The following is a 20,594-nucleotide window of genomic DNA, read 5'->3' on the forward strand; positions in this document are numbered from 1 at the left end:
TCCAGTTCACTTGCGGTCAGGACACATGCCCACATCCAGGTTGTGCGCACGATCCCTGCAGGAGGCAGCCAATCAATGTTCTCTCTCATCAATGCTTCTCTTTCTCTCTCCCTCACCCTTCCTCTTTCTCTAAAACTCCATGAAAACATATCCTTGGGTGAGAATTAAAAAAAAGGGAGTGGATTTTGAAAGCGCCTATCTCTAAAGCAGTTGATCCCTTAGCAGCTGCCACCCAGCGCTGGTCACCCAACTGGTCAGCCAGGGGAATGCGGAGTTCGTGGGACCCCCAGGTGACAGGGCCCGTGGGGGAATGTGCGCTGCAGGACCGCCGGCATTGGGACGCAGGGGACCCCCAGCGGCTGGGAAAAATCGGGGCGTCGCGAGATGCCATGCTGGGAACCTCTTAACCTTCTGCCCAGGGAGCATCCCGACAGGGTCACCCGAGTCTTCCGACCCGAGCTGCGGAGATACCTGGCCTCCCGCGCCCCACGCAGCCTCCTCTCAGCCAGGAGAACCCCTTAGGTCCAACTCGCCCACCACGAGCCCGGACCAGCCGCCCGCGGGAGGTCGTCAGGGGACCGCCGCGCTCCAGTGAGGCCGGCGTGCCGCGCCTGCGCACGCCACGCCTACGCGACCGAACGCCACCGGAGGAGGGCGGGCTCAGCGTCGGCAGGCCATCGTTCGATCCCGCTCATTGGCTGAGAGATGGAGCGTGGGACGAACCCGTCACTGATTGGGCGACGCGCGAACACGTGAGCCAATGGCGGGGCCTGCTGGGGCGCGGGTTCCGACCCGGGGCCGCTGTGGGCAAGGGTCTCAGTATTCTTCAGCCATGGCCTCGGAGAAGCCGCTTGTGGCGGTGACCTGCACCGCGCCGGTCAACATCGCGGTCATCAAGTACTGTGAGTGCGCGGGCCGGGGCTTGCACGTGGGGGCCGCCAGCCCGGCGTGGGTGGGCGGTGGAAGAGGCGATGGCGCGGTTGGAGGTCCATACTCAGTGGTGGGCACTACCCCAGCTGTCCACCCGGCGCGGTGGTGTGGCTTGCGGTGCCCCGGACCCACGCTGCAGCCGGGGCACTTGAGGAGCACTGGCCACATGGGATGTCCGTCCCCGCAGGGGTTGGGACGCAGCTCACATAGGACGTATATCCTCGCAGGTCCCAGGACACTTGGTGGACATAATCCACACAAGGTGTCCATCCCCTCGGGGGCTCGGGTGGGGGACATGGTCCACACTGGATGTCCATCCCTGAGGGGGGCTTAGCTCCCACGGTCACGCCCACCCCAGCCACCTGGGACCTGCTTTTCATTTGGAAAATGTTATACTTTCAAGAATGCTTCATAAATGGAATGTTCAGCGTGTAGCATTTTGCAATTGGTGCATTTTACTCACTATAATTTCTGGAGGTTTATCCAGGTGGCAGTGGTATCAGTACTTCTCTCTCTCTCTTTTTTAAATCCTCACCTGAGGATATTTTTCCATTTATCTTCAGATAGAGTGGGAGGGAGAGAAAGGAAGAGAGAGAGAAACATCAACATGAGATAGACACATGGACTGGTTGCCTCTGGCATGACCAAGATCAAGGGCTAGGGTCAAACAGCCTCTAACTGGAATCAAACCCACCGCTCACTGGTCCCTGGGCCAACACTTTAACCATTGAGCCAAACCGGTCAGGGCAGTACTTCTCTCCTTTGGCTGAGTCCTGTTCCCATGGGTTTGTGTGTGGACATAAGTTTTCATTCTCCTACTATAAATACCCCGGGGTCTACTTGCTGGGTCATAGAGTATGCATATTTAAATTTTTTTTTTTTCAAGAAACTATTAAATTGTTTTTCTGAGTGGCTGTACCATTTTATGTTCCCACCAACAATGTAGATTGTTTTTTGGCATTTGGTGTTGTCGCTGGTTTTTGTTTTAGGTGATACCTTGTTGTAGTTTTAGTGTATGTTTTTCTGCTGGCCAGTGATGCTGAACACCTTTTCATGGACTTATTTGTCATCTGTGTATCCTCTTTTGTGAAATGTCTCATGTCTTTTGTCCATGTTTTAATTGCATTGTTTGTTTCTTTACCATTGAGTTTCTGAGAGTTCATTTTATATTTTGGATATTAATCCTTTGTTGGATACTTGTTTGCAGATAGTTCCTTCCATCCTGTATCTTGTCTTCTAAACCCCATAACAGGGTCTCTCAAACAGCAAAAGTTAAAAAAAATTTGGTGAAGTCCAGTGTATTAGTTAATTCTGTTTATGCTTTTGGTGTCAAGTCTAAGACCTCATTGCCTAGCCTTACATCCCAAAGATTTTCTTCTGAAAGGTTTACATTTTTATTTATTTATTTTTTTGGTACATGCCCCTAGCGGGAACCGAACCCAGGACTCTCTGGTCCACAGGCTAATGCTCCAACCGCTGAGCCAAACTGGCCAGGGCCGAAAGGTTTACAATTTAAATTGAACTCTGTGATCCATTTTGAGTTATTTTTTGTATAAGGTATAAGACTTGGGTTGAGGTTGATTTGGTGACCTATAGATACCCAGTTATTCCAACAGCATTTGCCAGAAAAGCTGTACCTCCATTGAATTTCTTTTGCATTCGTCAAAAAATCAGTTGGGTGAAGTTTATGGGGTCTCTTTCTGGGCTCTCATAGATCTTTTGCCCAGTATAAATCTTTATTATCTCCTATAACTCTGCCAATCACCCCAAATCAAAAGGGCAGCAAATTTCAAAACTCTGTCATTAGATGCCAAGAGTGGAAGTGCTCTGCAGAAGTGGGGGCGGTTTTGAGTGTCTCCAGGGAGTACAAGCAAGGAGATTTTGGGAGGAAAAGGCAAAAGTCTAGCAGTCAAGCATTTAGTAGCTGGTAGGCACTCCAACGTGATTTGTCCAATGAGCGAAAGAAGATGAAACAAAAAACAATGAAGCAGGGAGATGGCTAGCCTCCAGCTCTGCTCTGGGACCTGGAACTCAGTGAAGTGGGGAGCAATCCAGGAGGGCTTCCTGAAGGTGTGGGTACAGCAGGAAGAGGACTTAGATTGTGCAGTGAGAGAGCGGTGTCCGGGTGAATGGGGGATCTGTGGGATGGGAGTGAGGGTGACTGGGGAGCACCAGTGGGGAGGATAGGGCTTTGGTGGGTGAGGGTGACAGTGCCCTGGTTTGCAGGGCTGGGAAACTGACTGGCCTTGCCTTGGGTTGTCTGTTCCAGGGGGGAAGCGAGATGAGGAGTTGATCCTGCCCATCAACTCCTCTCTGAGTGTCACTTTGCACCAGGACCAGGTTAGTACGGACTAGCAATCAACACCAACATTAAAATTTACTAAACATTTGTTTAACAATTGGTAGCAATAAATCCCCATTCCACGAACAGTGTCTGTTTCATGCCCCACAGATAGGAAAGCTTATTGCATATGCACCCCCAGATCTCCTCTGAGGTTCTGTCCCTGCACTCTCATGCCCCGCCCAGTGGCTCTGCTGTGGGAGATGGAAGCGTCAGCCTCACCCGTACTGGGAGACCAGGCTTGGCGCCGAGCCCGCCTACCTCACCGCCTGACCCCTCCTGCCTTGGCCTCCACCTCCTGTTCCCCTGCAAGGCTGTTCCTGCCCCTGAGTGGGTGGCAGTGATGGGCCATGGCAGGAAAGGCCTCCTCAGCAGAAAGGGGTGCTTCGCCCCTGAGGTGGTCCTGCATTATCTTTCCCAGTTAAAAACCACTACGACAGCTGTCATTAGCAAGGACTTCACCGAGGACCGGATTTGGCTTAATGGCCGGGAGGAAGATATAGGGCAGCCGCGCATCCAGGCCTGCCTGAGGGAGAGTGAGTGGGAGTCCCAGCCTGTTCCTTCCCCTCCGTCTCTTCCTGGCTCTGGGCTGAGTCTGAGAGCACAGCAGGTGCTGCTCCCTTTGCCCTCCCCACCCAGCTTTGAGAACCCTCGGGGGGCGGGGGGGACATCTGTCAGCACAGCCGGGTTTGGGTCTGGGGTCCGGGGCTTTCCTCAGCAAGGAAGTCTGCAGAAATGTGGGGCAGAGGCTTGGTGTCAGCCGTGCTTCTGACCCTTGGCAGACGAGATGCCAGGAGCAGGTCCGGGCAGCTCTGCCCAGTGGCTATCTCCCCCTCCCCCTCCCCACAGTCCGTCGCCTGGCCCGAAAGCGGAGGAGTGATGAGGAAGAGGACCCGCCACCCCTCAGCCTCAGCTATAAGGTTCACATCGCATCGGTGAACAACTTCCCCACAGCCGCAGGCCTGGCCTCCTCAGCTGCAGGCTATGCCTGCCTAGGTGGGTGCCCCCAAGGACTCATGGCCTGGCAGCCTTCAGAGAGCCCTCGTCACACGAGGCCGAGGCTTTGGTCTTCTTACATGTCTGAATGTTAAAATCTCCCGAGGGTTCCATATATCGGACCCTCTAGGTTGTATGTGACAGAAGCTCATCTCAAACTGGCTTAAGCCTAACGTAGGGACAGTTTCTTAGCTTACGTAACAGAATTCCAAGGGGTGCAGCTGGCTTCAGGTGTGGTTGGTTCCAGATTCTCCCACAGCCTCATTGAGCATCCGTTTCTCTCCTTGGAAATCCTGTCTTGCTCTGCTCTGTGTTGGCAGGACGTCCCCACTGGTTACCACAGTGGAAGGCAGTGGGCTCACACGGTCCTCATGGCCATGGAGACGAGTGGCCAGTGAAAACCCCAGGGACAATGCTTACTGGCTCGGCTTGGCTTATGTCCCCAGGCCTGAACCACCCTCAGGAACTGCAGGGGGAGGGGGAGGGCAAGCCAAGCCGGAGGGGTGCCAGTGTCAGGGACAGAACTCTTGCTTTGTGGCCCCAGCTGTGCATCCTGGCATCAGACCCTTTACCAGGCCCAGCCGTGGTCCTTCATACCCAGCGTGCCGGCTACCCTGAGCATGTACATTCTTCAGGCCTCTGTGTCTTGTTTCCTGCCCAGTTTTGTGCCACTTCCCTGGGGAGACTCTGGCCCCTCGGCGCTCAGTCCTTCAGGTCCCCAAGAGTGGTCCCCTCCACTGCAGCTCCACAGGCTCCAGTGGTCTTTGTGTGTCCAGTGTGCCTTTGCAAAGCTGGCTGTGTGCATGGATGGGCGTGTGGCTGAGTGTGTGAGTGCTAACGGTGAGAGTTGGTGGCTGGAACTCCGTCATCTCAGAATTTTTAATTTCCTGTGGGGCATATTCTTGCCAGGTGCTGAGCACAGCCTGGGCTGGGAGCCCTGTCCCCTGTATGTCTTAGTCCTCGTCCCCTGTCCACCCTCCCTTCTGTGCCTACAGCCTATTCCCTGGCCCAAGTCTACGGGGTGGAGAGTGACCTTTCGGAAGTGGCTCGCCGGGGCTCAGGCAGCGCCTGCCGGAGCCTATACGGTGGCTTCGTGGAGTGGCAGATGGGGGAGCAGGCTGACGGGAAGGACAGCGTCGCCCGGCAAGTGGCCCCTGAATCACACTGGCCCGAACTCCGAGTCCTCATCCTTGTGGTGAGTGAGACAGCTGTGGAGTGACGGTCCCCGTGAGCCAAGCTGGGAGCAGGAGGCTTCACCTGCCTCTCCGTGGAGCATTCGGGGGTGACTCCCATGCAGTCAGGGGGCTGCTGACCCATACGCTGTTGTCATCTCTGCCAGTCAGGAGGCCTCCGTGGGCAGGAGGTGCTGGCCTCCACCCCACTGCCTGTACCAGCTGAGGGGAGCGACAGGATGGGTGGGTGTTTAGGGGGCCCGGGTGTGAGGCCAGGCCATCTCTCCCTCGGCGCAGGTGAGTGCCGAGAAGAAGCTGACTGGCAGCACGGTGGGCATGCAGACCAGCGTGGAGACCAGCCCCCTACTCAAGGTAAGGCCGGCACTGGGCAGGTGCCAGCTCCCCGAGCCACAACCTGAATGTCAGGACACTGCCAGGCTCCACCCATGTCCTCTGAAGCCGAGCTCATCTGCTCTGCTGGACGTGGGAGTGGATGCCGAGGCCTGGGAGCGGCTCCGCCCCGGCGCCTGCGCTCTGGCCGCTGTGCCGTGGGGCAGCCAGTGCCTCACTGGCAGCACCTGTGTCTCGCAGTTCCGGGCTGAGGCGGTGGTGCCGGCGCGCATGGCAGAGATGATCCGCCACATCAAAGAGAGAAACTTCCAGGGCTTTGGCCAGCTGACCATGAAGGACAGCAACCAGTTCCATGCCACCTGCCTGGACACCTTCCCGCCCATCTCTTACCTCAGCGACATTTCCAGGCGTGTCATCCATCTGGTGCACCGCTTCAATGCACACCACGGGCAGACCAAGGCAAGGCGGGGCCGGGGCAGCACCGGAACCCACAGAGCGGGCCCCAGGCCACGATCCTCCGTAAAACCAGCACGTGCCTGTCTGTGGCAAAGCTGCACAGAACCTGCTTGATGCTCACGCGTGCAGAGCACTGATGGTTTCCGTCTCTCGTTTCATTTTGGCTGCATACCCTCTGAAGGATCTCGGCCTGTACTTTAAAGCACCGGTGGGGAGCCCCCCACGCCCCGGTCCTGAGTTGTTGGACAGAGGTGTCACTGCTCTACTCCGGGTTGGGAGGCCCTGGGTCTCTGGACAGACAGGGTCTGAGCCAGGCAGAGCCCTGTGCAGACCTTGACGTTGACTGCATGGGTTTCAGGTGGCGTACACATTTGATGCAGGCCCCAACGCCGTGATCTTTACCCTGGATGACACTGTGGCTGAGTTTGTGGCTGCCGTGAGGCACAGCTTCCCCCCCGGGTCAAATGGAGACAAGTGAGTTGTGGGTCCCCCCATGTGGGAAGCCGAGGAGGGAGGAGCAGGGTCCCCTCCCGGGATCAGGGACAGCTACACCCAAGGCTGTGGTGCTGAATAGGGAGTCCCACAAGGCGCAGTGTGTCACCAAGTGCGCCTTGCTGTGACCAGCAGCTCTCCCTCGTCACATGTCTTAGCCCTGTAGTCACAGACACACACACGCAGCATCGTGGCTCCTGTGTGGACAATGACTACAGCCCCACTGTGGGGACAGAGCATTTGGATTTCTTCCTACCAGGCGTTTTAATGGTCCCTTCTCAATGTGGGGACACCTTACTGTTAGGGGTGCTGGAAGTGTGGGGGTTGTTCTACTTGTCTCCATAATTGGGGCAGTACTGATGGCTCGTGAGTGGGAGGCCAGGGTCCTAACTTCCTCACCAAGCGGGACAGCCGTGATGACAGCCATGATGGCCTTGGAGGCCGGTGGTGCCCTGGTCGGAAGCTGGGCTCATTGCCCTGTACCTGCAAGGGCGATGTGCAGAGATGCTCGGACTGAGGCATTTTCTTACGTTGGTACTCCACTGGGGGTGAACCCAGAACCTCAGGGAGGTTTCCTGAAGCCCTCCCTTCACAGTGACCCCAGCCTGGCACTTGGTCCTTCGTGCTCAGTCTCTTATGTGTGTGGTCAAATACACTTTGAAGTGGACAATTCAGCAGCCTTAAGTACATTCGTTGTGCAACCAGCACTTCTATTCTGGAATTTTTTGTCACCCCAAAAGAAGCCCTGTATCCGTGGTCAGTCACACCCCTTCCTGTCTTTGGTCTGCACGTCCTGCACACAGCCGTCGATGGACGCACAGCACACTCCTGCCTTCCTTCCCCCAGGTTTCTGAAGGGGCTGCCCGTGAGGCCTGCCCCGCTCTCAGAGGAGCTTAAAGCTGCACTGGGCGTGGAGCCCACCCCCAGCGGCATCAGATACATCATTGTCACTCAGGTGAGGCCTGGCGTGGGCCCTCAGCCCCAGGGTCCGGGGGCCCTCCGACCCAGCACACCTGGGGAAGTCCCCATCCAGCACACGGGCTTCTCGGCCTTTGACCCAGTGTCCACAAGGTGAAGGGAAGGGGTTCCTTTCACCCCCACTTCATCTGGAATGGGAAGCCAAGTTGTTAAGAATAACAGCAGTGTTGCCCTGGCCAGTGTAGCTCAACGGTTAGAGCATCAGCCCACACATTGAAGGGTCCAAGGTTCAATCCCCGGCGCCCACATTCAGGAGACAACCAATCAATGAGTCTCACATTGATGTTTTTCTCTCTCTTTCCCTCCCCCCTTCCTCCTTTCCACTCTCTCTAAAAATCAATGGGAAAAATATCCTTGGGTGAGGATTAACAAAAAAAAAAAAGAGTAACAGCAATTTCAAGGTATCTGGTCCACTGGTTTGTTTCACTCGCTTGTTCCCAAAATGGACATTTCAGGACACACTGACTTGTGGGGCCGTGTTCCTAGTACTGAGGGGAGAGGGCAGGGCTGGGAATGGAGACCCTGGGATCTTGGGCACCCTCAGGGCTCACCCACTAGAAGCAGATCAGATGGTCCGATTCCAAGACCTCGACTTTCTACACTCAGGGCCCAGTCTCTACCTTCCACTCAAGTCAGTAATGGAGGCCAGGCCACATGGCTGTGCCAGAGCATCATCTCACAGCGCTCAGCTTCTGACCTGTACTTACCTGGGAGGGTGGGGGCACACCTGTCCCTCCCTGTCACCCAACCTAACATTGATTTCTCTACCTGCCAGGTGGGGCCCGGGCCTCAAATCTTGGACCACCCTCATGCTCACCTGCTGGGCCCTGACGGCCTGCCGAAGCCAATGCCTTGACTGCCTCCTCTACCGGAGCCCTGGCTGCCACTTGGAGAAGGGGCTGCTTTTCTGGGACTGGGGAGCTGGGTGTGGCGGCAGCTGTGCCGTGCTTGGTGGGGCTGGTGGGACTGAGTGGGAGCAGTGGAGTGACCACCTGCAGGCTCCCAGGTGGCCAGGAGCAGGCCCCCCACCAAATGCCTCACCTTTCACACCTGTGCTGTGCTGAGATGAGGGCTGGGGTAGGATGTGGGACCTGGTGGACCCAGCTGGTAGGGGTGAGCTGTTGATGGATCCCCATGAAGGATCCCTGACCCTGAGCTCTGGGGCCACTCCCATTGCCCAGAACAGGAGCTGTTTCACCTGAGATGATGGGAAGTTGGCGTCCCTCTTTGGAGCCGCAGGAGTGGTCACTGTTCAGGAACTAACCTCTGCAAGTTCAGGGTCCCTCTACAAAGTGCTTTTGAGTATGAATGACAGTCATCCTAGCTCCTCTGAGAGCTCAGGCCACTGGGTATGGTTAGAATGTTTCTTCATGAAAAGACCAGGAGTGTGTCTCTGTGGGAGGCGGGAGAACAGCTCAAGATGCCTTGTCACAAGGAGCCCTGTCAACTGGCCACTGGGAATAAAGCCAGAGTTGCTGATCAAGCCTGGTGTGCTTCTGTGTAACCAGCGTTCCTGTGGGGGCAGTGGGCGGCACTCATTGGGGGGCGGAGGGGCACGGGCCATGTGCTTCCTCCTGCAGGAGGACAGAACGTGGAACTTGCCCGCTTGCTGACTTGCTCCTGAAGAAGCTACCTTCTGACCAAAGCTCCCCTCCAGTTGCTCAGCCCTGTAGTGGGGTGATCAGCACATAGCCACTCCCATGACCACAGGCCATACTAGGTGGCTGACAGTCACTAGGGACCTGATGTGTGTGGACGTGGTTTGGGTCTGGCTTTAAGCTTCCAGTCCACAAAAGTGGGAAGCAAGTTTGCAGGCAGGAGCACTGATTCGGGATGGCTCGCCTCAGCCCAGAAACTCATGGTTCCGGGAACCCAGGAATGGCCAGTGTGTGCCGGTCACTGCACAGTCCCTGCTTTCCCAGCTTCAGCACCGTCAGCTTGCAGGGAAAGGAGAGGGGACACCTCCCCCTTTGACTACCTCTTCCCCTGGAGGGTCAGATGCTGCTGCTGGCCCTTAAGGGGGAGGACCCAGCACTCTTACATTCTGGATTTTCCCAGCCTTGAGCACCACCTAATTCCCCTCCCCTGCGCCCACGATGAGATGAGATGAAATGGGGACTGGGCTTGCCACTGTCCTTAGTAGCAAACATGGACTTCCATGGAGGCCAGAGCTGCCCGCCCTGCCCCCCACACACACTCAGAGGCTCCTTGTCTGAGCCCCTTCTGCCAGGGGTGCTCCTGAGTGGGCACGGCGAAGGCTCTGGGCATCTTTCCTACTCACACCTTCTGAAGAAGCCCCTGTTGGCACGCGGAGTTCAGCCTTTTGAGGGGACACTGCCTAGTGAAGCGGGTGTCTCCCTCACTGGGTTCCCCCTTCGTCGGCGCCCGTCCTCCAGGCAATGCTTAGGGCGCCCCAGGTTGGCTAGGAGGAGCCGTCAGGGCAGGCCCCTGCACCGAGCAGCCTTCCCCGTGCGTGGGGATGGCGGTGCGCCCAGGGGTGCTGGGGAGGTGAGGCGAGGGTCGCTGGGACCGTCGAGCCAGAAGGCAGGTCTCCTGAGCGCCCCACCCACCTTGGTGCCCCGCCCACCAGGCCTGTGCCCTGGGGCGGGGCGGGGCCGGAACTCCCGAGGCCAAGCGGTTCCGCGGGGCGGGGCGGGGCGGCCCGGGAACTGGGGCGGGGTTGGGCCCGGAACTCCGGGCTGAGAGCGGCGGCGCGGGCTGCAGTGTCCCAGCGGAGCGGAGCCGCGTCCACCGTCACCATGGGGCAGATCGAGTGGGCCATGTGGGCCAACGAGCAGGCGCTGGCGTCCGGCCTGAGTGAGTGCGCCGCGGGCCGGGCCGGGCCGGGGCGGGGGCGCCGGACCTCGGGCTGCGGGAAGGACGGGGTGAGCTGCAGATGGGACGCGAGCCGTCGGCGCCTCAAGGCTGCAGGCGGGGCAGCTGGGGCGCCGAGACCCCAGGCTGCGGGCCGAGGGGCGGGGCGGGGGAGCCGGGGTCCCGAGGGGTCAGAGACCCCCGGCTGCGGGCCGAGAGGTGGGAGTTGAGGCCCGGAGGCGGGGCCCTGAGACTCCTGCGGGGACCTGCGGCTGCGGCGCGGGGTGCGCCTGGGGCCGGCTGGGGTGGGGGCGGCCGGCCAGTGGGAGACTGGGAGCCCCTCCTGCCCCTGCAGACCCCTGAGCCCCGTCCCCTCCCCCCTCTGCTGTCCCCCTTCACCTCTCCACCCCGCGGGGACCTCCCGCCTATTGAGGAAGTTGTGGCCCTGGAGAAAGAGGCTTCGTCCGGTGGTTTCCGGAGAGTCGCCGCCCCCCAGGGTTGGGAAAACTGGGCGGGACCACCTGCCCCCTGCCCCTCCTACCCCGGAGTGGGGCTTCCTTTCTCAGGGGTCGCCAGGGGCGCCCTCCGCAGCCCAGCTCCCAGAGACTGCTTCTGGAGAAGCGTGGCCGGCTGGCAGTCACCGGAGCCTGTGCTCGGGAGCCCTGGCGAAGGCACAGTTCTGTCTGCACCCCTGTGTTGTACTGGGAATTTACCACCTCTCAACAGGGTGGGTGAGGCTGGGCCCAGGCAGGGGCTGAGGCAAGAGGGAGCTGCTCAGAGCTCTGGCTGCGGGGGGACCTGCCATTCCCAGGAAGGACCTGCACCCAGTGGGAGTGGGTGGGTGGGAAGACTGGGGATTGTAGTGACGAGGAGGGTCCCAGGCCACCACCGTTCCCCTGAGACCCATCCTGAGGCCTCCCCTGCCAGCTGGGGACCGGAGGAGCCTGGCGGAGGTCTGGGAGGGAAGGGAGTAGATATAGACGAAGTCCCTCTGGCCCCAAACCATCAGATCACATTTTGGTGTGGGGAGCTTTGGGGCACGAGACCCCATGATGTGTTCTGTGTTCAAGCCCGTCATCCCCCTTTTGGCACCTAGAGTAACGGAGAACTCAGGAGAAGTCAGATCACTTTTATGTCTCCCCAGAGCTGTCCCAGTGTCCCCTTGCCTGCAACAGGCTGTGAGGCCTTATACTGCTGCAGACCAGCCTCCCTTTCTCCCACAGCCCCCCTACCCCTCCCACCCCCAGGAAGTAGAAGGTGACAGAGGGCACCTCACTGGGAGCTCTCTGAGAGGCCTGGGTTCGAGTCCCAGTGGGTACAGTCACCCGCCCCGTATCCCCGTTCATGGCATGCCCACTGTGTACACTTTGTCCCTTCGTTGCCTTATTCACAGTGCTGGGAGGTTGGAGCAATTCTTACGTTCACTTTACAGTGAAGATAAGTTTTAGAGAACTTATGAGCTGTGGCTCCATTTCCTCCACCATCAAATGGGGCAGTTTGGTCTCCCAGGGCCCTTCCCTCTCTTAGTTCCTCCTCTTGCTGACTTTTTTTCTTGACTCAGAATGAACTGCAGCCAACTAGGACTGCTCCGGCCTGGCTGGGCCCTACTAGCAGGTGCATCCAACAGGCATTTTGCATTTCCATTGCAGAAAATCCCATCTAATCAGACCATGTCACCTCCTGCTGAGAACACGTCAGTGTTTATAAAGAATAAAAGCCCGACTCTGATTGTTCTGCCCCTGTCCCCTCCCTTTGCTGTCACTCCAGCTGCACAGGCCTCCTTTCTGTTCCCGTGGCTGGCTCCTCCATTCATTTCTCGGCTCAGATGTCACCTACTCAGAGAAGTCTCTTCGGAGCACTTAGACATCTCTGTCACAGTCCCTGTTCTAGTTCACCACTCTGATGTTTATTTCTGTCCCCTCCTGAGACCATAAGCCCCATGAGAGCTCAGGCCTTCTCTGTCCAGTTCCCAGCACCTACAAGAGTCCCGGTACCCAGTAATGCGGTCAGCCCTCATGCCTCCCTGCCAACCAGCGGTGTCTTTGCTCCCCTTTGGCTGATGGGAGGCAACAAAACTGAGGCTCAGAACTAGAAAATGACACCCCCAAGGACAAGTGGAGCTCATGTTGACTGAACACGTGGGGAGAACACCCTTCCCTCTTCCAACTCACAGAAGTACAGATGAGTAAACCAAAAGAGTTATTACATAACTCATCTCCAAGGTTAGGAAATCCGGCAGCAGCAGCACAGTGAGGTTTCGAGGGGGTGGCTGGGCAGAAGGAAGGGGCTCCTGGGGAACTGGGACCAACAGGGGCTCAGGCTTTACCCAGTGGGATTTCGGGCCTCTGATGGAGCTGTGTGCTACAGGCCAGAGCCAGGAAAAGCTGCCTGTTCAAGAAACTGTGCCACCCAAGTAGGAAACTGTCCCACCCAAGGAAGCTTGTCATTTGATGAGGAAAGTCACGCACAGACAAAACCCCTCAGAAACTCAGGCCTGTGCTGTGCACAGGGTAAGGGCTGAACCCTAACCTGTGCTGACCACTGCCCAAGAATTCGGATAAACTCGATTCCGGACTGGAGGAGCCCAAAGGCCCCAGCAGAGGCGAATGTGAAACTGCTCTGTAAGGGCAGTTCCTCAACCAGGGCACAAAGACAGCCACAGGAAGACCAACCCCGCTGGGTGCAGCTCAGACGTACCCACCATTTGAGGAAGCAGACGCCATCCACAGAAGAATGTGCCTCCTTAACCAGAACTTCTGGTGCCACTAGGAAGAGACTTGAGAATATGGGTACATGTTTAAACATGTGAGTATGTCTAAAACCATTCAAGGAGATAAAGGAATAGAAAATCATACAGGACAATGCAAAAAAGGACTAATATAGGATGTCCAGAAATAAACAGATATAGGTTAGTGGGTGGATGAAGCACTATAGAGAGATGAAGAGAGAATTAGTGACGTGGAAGATGGATCTGAGGGAACCATGGATGTAGCGAGAGAAGCTGAGTCATGATAATAGTACAAGAAGACCCAACATCTGTAAAATGGCAGTTCCAGAGAAGAGAATAGAATGGAAGGAGGCAATATAAAAGGGAGAATGGGTGAGAAATTCCAGAACTTAAGGAGAAAACAAAGCTCCTTACAGAATAAAAGGATGTTTAAATCCCTTCTTGGACACATTGTAATGAAAATAACAGACCATTAGTCTGGCTGGTGTGGCTCAGTGGTTGAGCATCGACCCATGCACCAAGAGGTTGCTGATTCGATTCCTGGTCAGGACACATGCCCACACTGCGGGCCCGATCCCAGTGGGGGGCATGCAGGAGGCAGCCAATCGATGCTCTCTCTCATCGATGTTTCTGTCTCTCCCTCTCACTTCCTCTCTCTCTAGAATCAATAAAGGAATAAATAAATAAAAAATACAGACCATTAAAGAACATCTTGAAATTTACCAGAGAATAAAATGGATTAGTACCAGACTGATTTCAGATTTCTTATCAGTAATAGATGCCAAAAGACAATGGAATAATGTCTTTGGTGTTGAGACAAAACATGAATTCAGTATCCAGATAGACCGTTATTCCAGAATGAGGACATTTTTGGGGACCCGGAGAGTTGCTGTGAATAGACCCTCGTGGACAGGACTACTGCAGGACGTACTTCAGCAAGAGGGAAATTGAACCAATCCCGAAGAAAGGGCTGGGACGCAAGAATGAAGACGCTGGTGACTAAGTAATGACTATAAATAGTTCGTAATAATGGGTAATTTGGGGGTGAGATTGAAGTTAAACATTCTGAAGTCGACATGTGGTTCAGGAAGAGGAGTTAAAATAACTCAGCAGGGGAACAACAAAAACTCCTGTTAAAGAGAAAACATGAGCCCGACCGGTGTGGCTCAGTGACTGAGCATCAACCCATGCACCGAGGTCACCAGTTCGATTCCTGGTCAGGGTACACGCCCAGGTTGTGGGCCAGGGGCATGCAAGAGGCGGCCAATTGAAGTTCTCTCTCATCGATGGTTCTATCTCTCCCCCTCTCTCTAAAATCAATAAAGATAAATAAATAAATAAATAAATAAATAAATAAATAAATAAATAACACAAAATAGGTTCCAGTTGTCTGCAGTCACAGTCAGTGAAATCTGTTAAATTCACTGTCACATTGGTTAAAATATATAAAAAATTCAGCTATATCAGCTTATTTGTAATAGCTCAAAACTGGAAGCAACCAAAATTTCCCAAAGACAGAAGAACAGATAAATTGTGGTTGATTCATACAGTAGAAAACTATACAAAAAGAATGAGCTAGTGATCCATCCAGACCACATGAATGACCTTAACAACCTCCTGTTGAGCTAAAGAAGCCAGATGTAGGGTTCTGGTGCTGACGGGTCGGGCACAAGAGAACTTTGCGGGATGCTGGGAATCCTGGGTGGAGGTCACGTGGGGGAGGGGGTCCGTATGTAAAGTCATCGCGTTTACACCTGTATATTATACCGTGTGTAATAACTATACTTCCATGCATTGTAGAAATTCTGGGGGTGGATACGCAACAATGTGAATGTATATAATACCACTAAATTGTTCACTTTTAAATGGCTAAAATGGAAAACTTTATGTCTATTTTATCACAGTAAAAAAAAAAAATTACCTGGGGGAAAACATCCAGCAGGTGCACAGAGCTGAAAATAAAGGGAGGGAGTCCCGACAGATCCCAGCCAGAGAAGGGCGTGGGAATGTCCGTGTCAGACCACTGAAGTGGAGGTGGGATGCAGCGTAGGGACAGAGGACCCCGCGCAGTGAGGCCGTCCACGGAGCAGACGCCAAAGGGAGTCAGCAGTGTGGTCTTTAAACGTAAAATCTCGACGACAACGTGACAGAGCTCAAGAGCGAGTGTCTAGGGCTGTGAGGCCGGCTGTCCTTCCAACAGCTCCAGGGACACAGGCCCGGCTCCACCAGCTCCAGCCCCTTCCCCGCTCGCGTGGAAGTCCTAGGGAAGGCATCCTCCATTAGCCGTGGGTGTCTGCCGCCGCCTGGGTCCCCTTCCTGGACAACAGGGTTGATGGACTCAAGGGCAGCTTTGGGGGGAGCTGGTGGCCCAGCTGTGGAAGGGGGAGCGCAAGGGGAAGTGGCCAGAGTCCCCTGCAGGGATGGGGGGGAGCATGTCTCTCCCATGGGTCAGGGGCTTCAACTAACCTGCTTCTCCTCTGCCCACAGTCCTCATCATGGGCGGGATCGTGGCCACTGCCGGCCAGTTCACCCAGTGGTACTTTGGCGCCTACTCCATGTATCCTCCCACCGTAGACCCCGTGGGGTGGGTGGTGCTGCCGGGGGCAGCGCTAGTGGGCTGCGAATAGAGATGCCACTGCCCCTGGGGGCGCGGCACCCCACAGTTTGCAGAGGGCTTCTCCTATCCCTGGGCCCTGGACACTCTCAGCAGGATAGGCCAGCTACAGTTTTGGAAGCCAAGGCTCAGAGAAGTGACTTGTCTGGTGCCTGGCAGGAGTGGGAACTGTCAGCACCCCCACGGGCCCTCTCTGTACCCTTTTATCAGCCGCCCTGTTGGCTGGCTCTTCCAGACCCTCTGACCCCAGGACAGGCATGGGGGGGGGGGGCAGGACAGGCAGCGAAGTGGCCAGGCCTGTCCAGCCCCACCTGCTGTTTCCCCACTGGCTCGGGGCAGCAGCTGTGCGTGGGTCTCTCCAGCAAAGGGGCTCGCCGTGGCCCTCAGGCTGAGCGGGGTTCTCCCTTGACCGTGGCTTCAGCGGAGCAGGAGTGTTTGTCTGCCTGCTCGAGTACCCCCGGGGGAAGAGGAAAAAGGGCTCCACCATGGAGAGATGGTGAGTCCCCTACCTGCTCTAGGGGTCATCCCAGGGGCTGGGTGGGACCCACAGGGCGGGCCACTTGGCCAGGGACCCTGCAGAAGCCTGGTCCTATCCCTGCGAAGCTCTAACCAACCCGTTTATCCTCCTGGGCAAACCAAGGCGGGGACCTCCCTGCACAGCTGCCCCCAGGGTCCCTGAAAGGAAAGAAGCGGGGTGCTCTGGGGCAGGGTGGGTCGTGGGGTTGCTGAGTGGAATTCGATCTGTCTTCCTTCCCTCGTTTGGTCTAGCGGACAGAAGTACATGACGAAAGTGTTGAAGTGTTTCGGGCCCCTCTCCAGGAATTACTACTTCCGGGCCTTCCTGCACCTTGGGTGAGTCCCTGCCTACTCGCAGGCTCAGGAGGCCCTGGAGTGGATCCCCTACTAGCCTGGCTGCCTGCACAGGAGCCATTAGGGCAAGTGAGGTCTCTCTCAACTCAACTGCTTTTCCGAACAGAACCCAGGTCCCAGGCTCGGCCAGGGGCTCCCCTAACTTGTATCCGTCATTTCTTGCTGCATAACAATTTACCCCAGATCTGAGTAACTTAAATCAGGAGCAGTCAGGGTTCCGGGGTTGACAGGGCTCAGCTGGGCAGTTCTGCTACCTCACGCCCCTGTGCCGGTGACGAGAGGCCAGAACACCCCGTGCCTCTGCGGCTGCTGGGGCCAAGAGCAAAGTGCCCAAGGCAAGGCAGAGGACAGCTCTGGGGACCCAAACTTAAAAGCCTTGGCAGGGCCAGGTGTCCCCGGAGTCCAGGGTCCTGGGGACAACACGCTTATCTGTTTTGTCCTGCGATCTTATGGCCTCTGCCCAGGACCTGGATCCCCTAAGGACCCCCTCTGACCTCCCTTCTGAGTCTCTCACCCTCCCACCCCCTCCCCAGGCTGTCGGTACCAGCTGGCTTCCTGCTTGCCACCATCCTGGGGACAGCCTGTTTGGCCATAGCGAGTGGCATCTATCTCCTGGTGAGTGGCGCCTGTGGTCAGCCCTGCTAATGCTTGGCACCTCGGTCCCTGAAGCCACCGGTGGGCCGAGCCAGGGCCAGGAGCCTGTGCTGGCTCCTGTGACGGGGATGGTGATGCCACCTAGTGCCCTCGGGGGGGCTCCAGGGTGGGTCCAGGCTGCGTGGGCCCCTGTCCTCCCGGCTGTCCTGGACCTCCCCCACCCTGTGTGCTGCCCAGCTTCCTGACCTCCCTGTCCTGCCCCTAGGGGGAGTCTGGGGGGTGCACCTGGAAGTGTCCTCCAGGGGTCCTTTCAGAAACCCAGGGATTCCTGCCCCTTGCAGGGCCGCTCCTGACCTGGTGAAATGGCTCCAGTTTGGGGTCAGGCAGATCCAGGTCCTTACTGAGTGGCCTTAGGCCAGTCGTTGAACCGCTTGGAGCCACCGTCCCTTCAGGTCTTGTTGGAGTCAGACTTGGCCCTGCCCGAGCCCCGGTGGGGTGGGGAGTGCAGGGGCGGGTCAGGTTGGGGACGGACCCCAGGGCCCAGCCCCTCTGTGTCCTGCAGGCAGCCATCCGCGGTGAGCAGTGGGCTCCCATCGAGTCCAAGCCCAAGGAGCGGCCGCAGGTGGGGGGCACCATCAAGCAGCCACCCAGCAACCCCCCACCCCGGCCCCCCGTCGAGGCCCGCAAGAAGCCCAGCAAGGAGGAGGAGGAGGCAGCAGCTGCAGGGGTCCCCGGCGGCCCCCAGGAAAACCCTATCCCAGTGACTGATGAGGTCGTGTAACGGGCCTTGAGTGGCCGCTCTCTGGTGTCGCTTTCCGGTGAGGGGACCTACCCAGTCCCTGAGGGCTCCCCCTTGCCTGCCCTGCAGGACCACAGGCGTCCTCAGGTGTCCTTCCCAGAAGCCTCAGTGGTGCTTGAAATCAGAGCATCTTCTAGTCCATGAAATACAGTCTCTGGAATTCCAAGTATTTGACTCAACTCTGGGAGGGGGGAGTGTGTTCCCCACCAGCCCTCCCGGACCTGCCCAGATCCCCCCTGGAGCCCCCAATCCCACCTGAGCAGCTGAGTGCGGAGGGAAAGCGGGTGAGCAAGGGGAGGCCCCGGGGTGTCCAGCCTTCACCTTGGTGTCCCCCAGGATGGCCAGGCCGGCTGTGGGAGCTTCAGGTCTACCCTTGTCTCTCCTGTCCTGAGGCTGCAAACACACACCAGACACCTCTCTCTCTCTTTCCCTCCCTCTCTCTCGGGCTAACTATAGCCTTCAGCTTTGCCTGGCTTCAGCTCACATGGCAGCCTGGAAGCCCCCCTCCTCGATGGGCTCTCCCAGGCACTCACCCCCCAAAGTCTGAAGGAACCTTACACCCCTTGCCTCTCCTCGGCCCCACCTGCTCTCAGCAAATCCCACTTTCAGAACCAGGGTCCTCTTGACGTTCCAAAGCCAACACCTCTGCACCAGCCCTGTCCTGGGAAACGGCCACTCCAGCCTCCAGGACAAGACATCCTCAGGCCCCCTCGGTACCCCTTTATGCATCCCCACACTCCATCAGGGCTGTCTTCATAAATCTGCCACTGGTCACCTCCTTGCTCTGCCCTGTCCCCTGCAGGCCATTTCCAGCACTGCAGTTGACCCACAGACTCCCACAGTCCCAGACAGATGCTCTCTCCACCCTGGCCCCCCAGTCACCCCCTGCTCCCCTGGCTCCAGCCACACTGACCACCCATGACTCTCAGACACGGGCATGCTGCCTTCTCAGGGCCTCTGTACAGACTGTTCCCTCTGCCTGAACACGGTGCCTGGCTGGCCGTCCGGGCCTTTGCTCGGGTGACCTCCATGGCCTCCCTGACCCTCTGTTCAGAGTCAAAGCCCCTGCCCCTTCCCTGCATCACTGCCCTGCATTCCTTCACCACCAGCCAACGGCGCACCTGACTGCTTGTCCTGTGGTTGTCAGTCACCAGGGTGGGCAGGCAGAGAGCTGTCCGTCCTGCTCACGGCTGTTCCCAGTGCCAGCGCGTGGAAACCCTCCCGTCTTCCTGGCGCTTGCACACGGGCGTCAGTGGGTGAAGACACTGGTCCAGCAGGGCGGTGCTGACGTCCGCCCTGCGAACCCCACAGCCACACCTCAACCCTTAGAGCTGGCTGGGCCTGTGTGTCCCAGGCTGCCGTGGCCCCTCCCACACCGCTGAGGCCATGCGCTCCTGGGCCCCTAACCAAAGGCCTCCAGCAGTAACATGCCCACAGGGGCCGAGTAGTCAGGTGGCTGGTGGGGCACCCGGCCTGGGGGTGCTGGCCAGCTCGGCTACCCCTGGTCTGGCAGGTCACCAGTGGTGGACAGAAGTTCAAGGGGATGTCTGGGCCTCTGCTGGGGTGGGGGAAGCATGACTCAGACACCTAACGGTGAGGCCACTCAGCCAGGCTGCAGAGGTGCCCCTGAGCCAATCCCCCGGGAATTACCCGCAGAGAGGCCTGGTCCTGAGGCAGAGAGGTATGTCCCAGGGGCGGAGAGGGTGCTCACTGTCATCGCCTGGGTCTGGCCACACCCTGGGCCTGTGGGTAGAGGAGGGCCTGTCTACGTCATGGCTGGGCCGTGGGAGGGAGGCCCATCCCCGGGCACCAGCGCCGTCACCAGGGGTGTCGCCGGGTGGAAACGGCAGCGGCCAGCAGGGCACACCTGTACTCTGGTCTGTTCACACTCGTTCCCCACTCCGGCTGCACTTGGGGTTCATGACAGACCTTTCAGGGCACACCAGAACCAGGCCTGTGGCTGCCCCTGCAGGGCCAGTGGGCTGCGAGGGCCCGGGAGGCGTGTGCCTTCACCCAGTCATCCAACACTGTGCTCTGGGGGTGTTTATCAATTTAATGACATATTTACATTTACAATAAATAAACGTTTTAGAAATATACAGGCGGTGGGGGACCACTAAGGTGGGGGCCGTCAGCACACCTTTTCTGTTGTTTCAGAAAGTCCTAGATTTAAGGATAAGGCTCCTTCTAGCCCTGTCTGTGAAAGGGTAACTGTTGAGAGGAGGGCTGACTCCTGCGGGTCCCTTGGCCCTTCCACTACCGAGTCTACCGGTCTGCCCACAAACGAGGGGCCTGGAGCCCTGGTACCTGCCCAGGGACCCAGGCAGCAGAAGCAGGGCCACGGGGCACATAAATAACCAATAAATACACACAAACAGGGCCCTCTCCGCAGAGATCCCCACTGTCCAGTCTGGGAGGCCACCCCTGCCTGCAGCGCAGGGGACAGCTGGGGCCAGCAG

General features: G+C 57.5%; 2 protein-coding genes across 2 annotated transcripts; both read left to right on the top strand.

The window, feature by feature from the left end:
- Positions 1–785: 785 nt before the first annotated feature.
- On the top strand, positions 786–9,190 carry MVD (mevalonate diphosphate decarboxylase). Its single transcript, XM_036274801.1, has 10 exons — positions 786–902; positions 3,200–3,270; positions 3,693–3,807; positions 4,121–4,267; positions 5,263–5,462; positions 5,737–5,811; positions 6,031–6,249; positions 6,605–6,720; positions 7,585–7,693; positions 8,492–9,190. The coding sequence occupies exons 1-10, from the start codon at positions 833–835 to the stop codon at positions 8,570–8,572; spliced, it is 1,203 nt and encodes a 400-aa protein (XP_036130694.1). The 5' UTR covers positions 786–832; the 3' UTR covers positions 8,573–9,190.
- A 1,211-nt stretch (positions 9,191–10,401) lies between these two features.
- LOC118638681 (cytochrome b-245 light chain) lies at positions 10,402–18,289 on the top strand. The gene is made up of 6 exons (XM_036274766.1): positions 10,402–10,533; positions 15,746–15,815; positions 16,294–16,368; positions 16,641–16,724; positions 17,276–17,357; positions 17,899–18,289. Exons 1-6 carry the CDS (start codon positions 10,476–10,478, stop codon positions 18,115–18,117), a joined length of 588 nt encoding a protein of 195 aa, XP_036130659.1. The 5' UTR covers positions 10,402–10,475; the 3' UTR covers positions 18,118–18,289.
- Positions 18,290–20,594: the final 2,305 nt, after the last annotated feature.

The sequence above is a fragment of the Molossus molossus genome, unplaced genomic scaffold (genome assembly GCF_014108415.1).
Source record: "Molossus molossus isolate mMolMol1 unplaced genomic scaffold, mMolMol1.p scaffold_m16_p_21, whole genome shotgun sequence".
Lineage (NCBI taxonomy): Eukaryota > Metazoa > Chordata > Mammalia > Chiroptera > Molossidae > Molossus > Molossus molossus.

Excerpts from the sequence above, each read along its gene's own strand:
- LOC118638681 (XM_036274766.1), top strand. The coding sequence starts at position 10,476 with ATGGGGCAGATCGAGTGGGCCATGTGGGCCAACGAGCAGGCGCTGGCG. Across the intron at positions 16,369-16,640 it reads GGCTCCACCATGGAGAGATG|CGGACAGAAGTACATGACGA; the intron begins GTGAGTCCCCTA and ends CGTTTGGTCTAG. Across the intron at positions 17,358-17,898 it reads CGAGTGGCATCTATCTCCTG|GCAGCCATCCGCGGTGAGCA; the intron begins GTGAGTGGCGCC and ends TGTGTCCTGCAG.
- MVD (XM_036274801.1), top strand. The coding sequence starts at position 833 with ATGGCCTCGGAGAAGCCGCTTGTGGCGGTGACCTGCACCGCGCCGGTC. Across the intron at positions 3,271-3,692 it reads TCACTTTGCACCAGGACCAG|TTAAAAACCACTACGACAGC; the intron begins GTTAGTACGGAC and ends TATCTTTCCCAG. Across the intron at positions 6,721-7,584 it reads CCCGGGTCAAATGGAGACAA|GTTTCTGAAGGGGCTGCCCG; the intron begins GTGAGTTGTGGG and ends TCCTTCCCCCAG.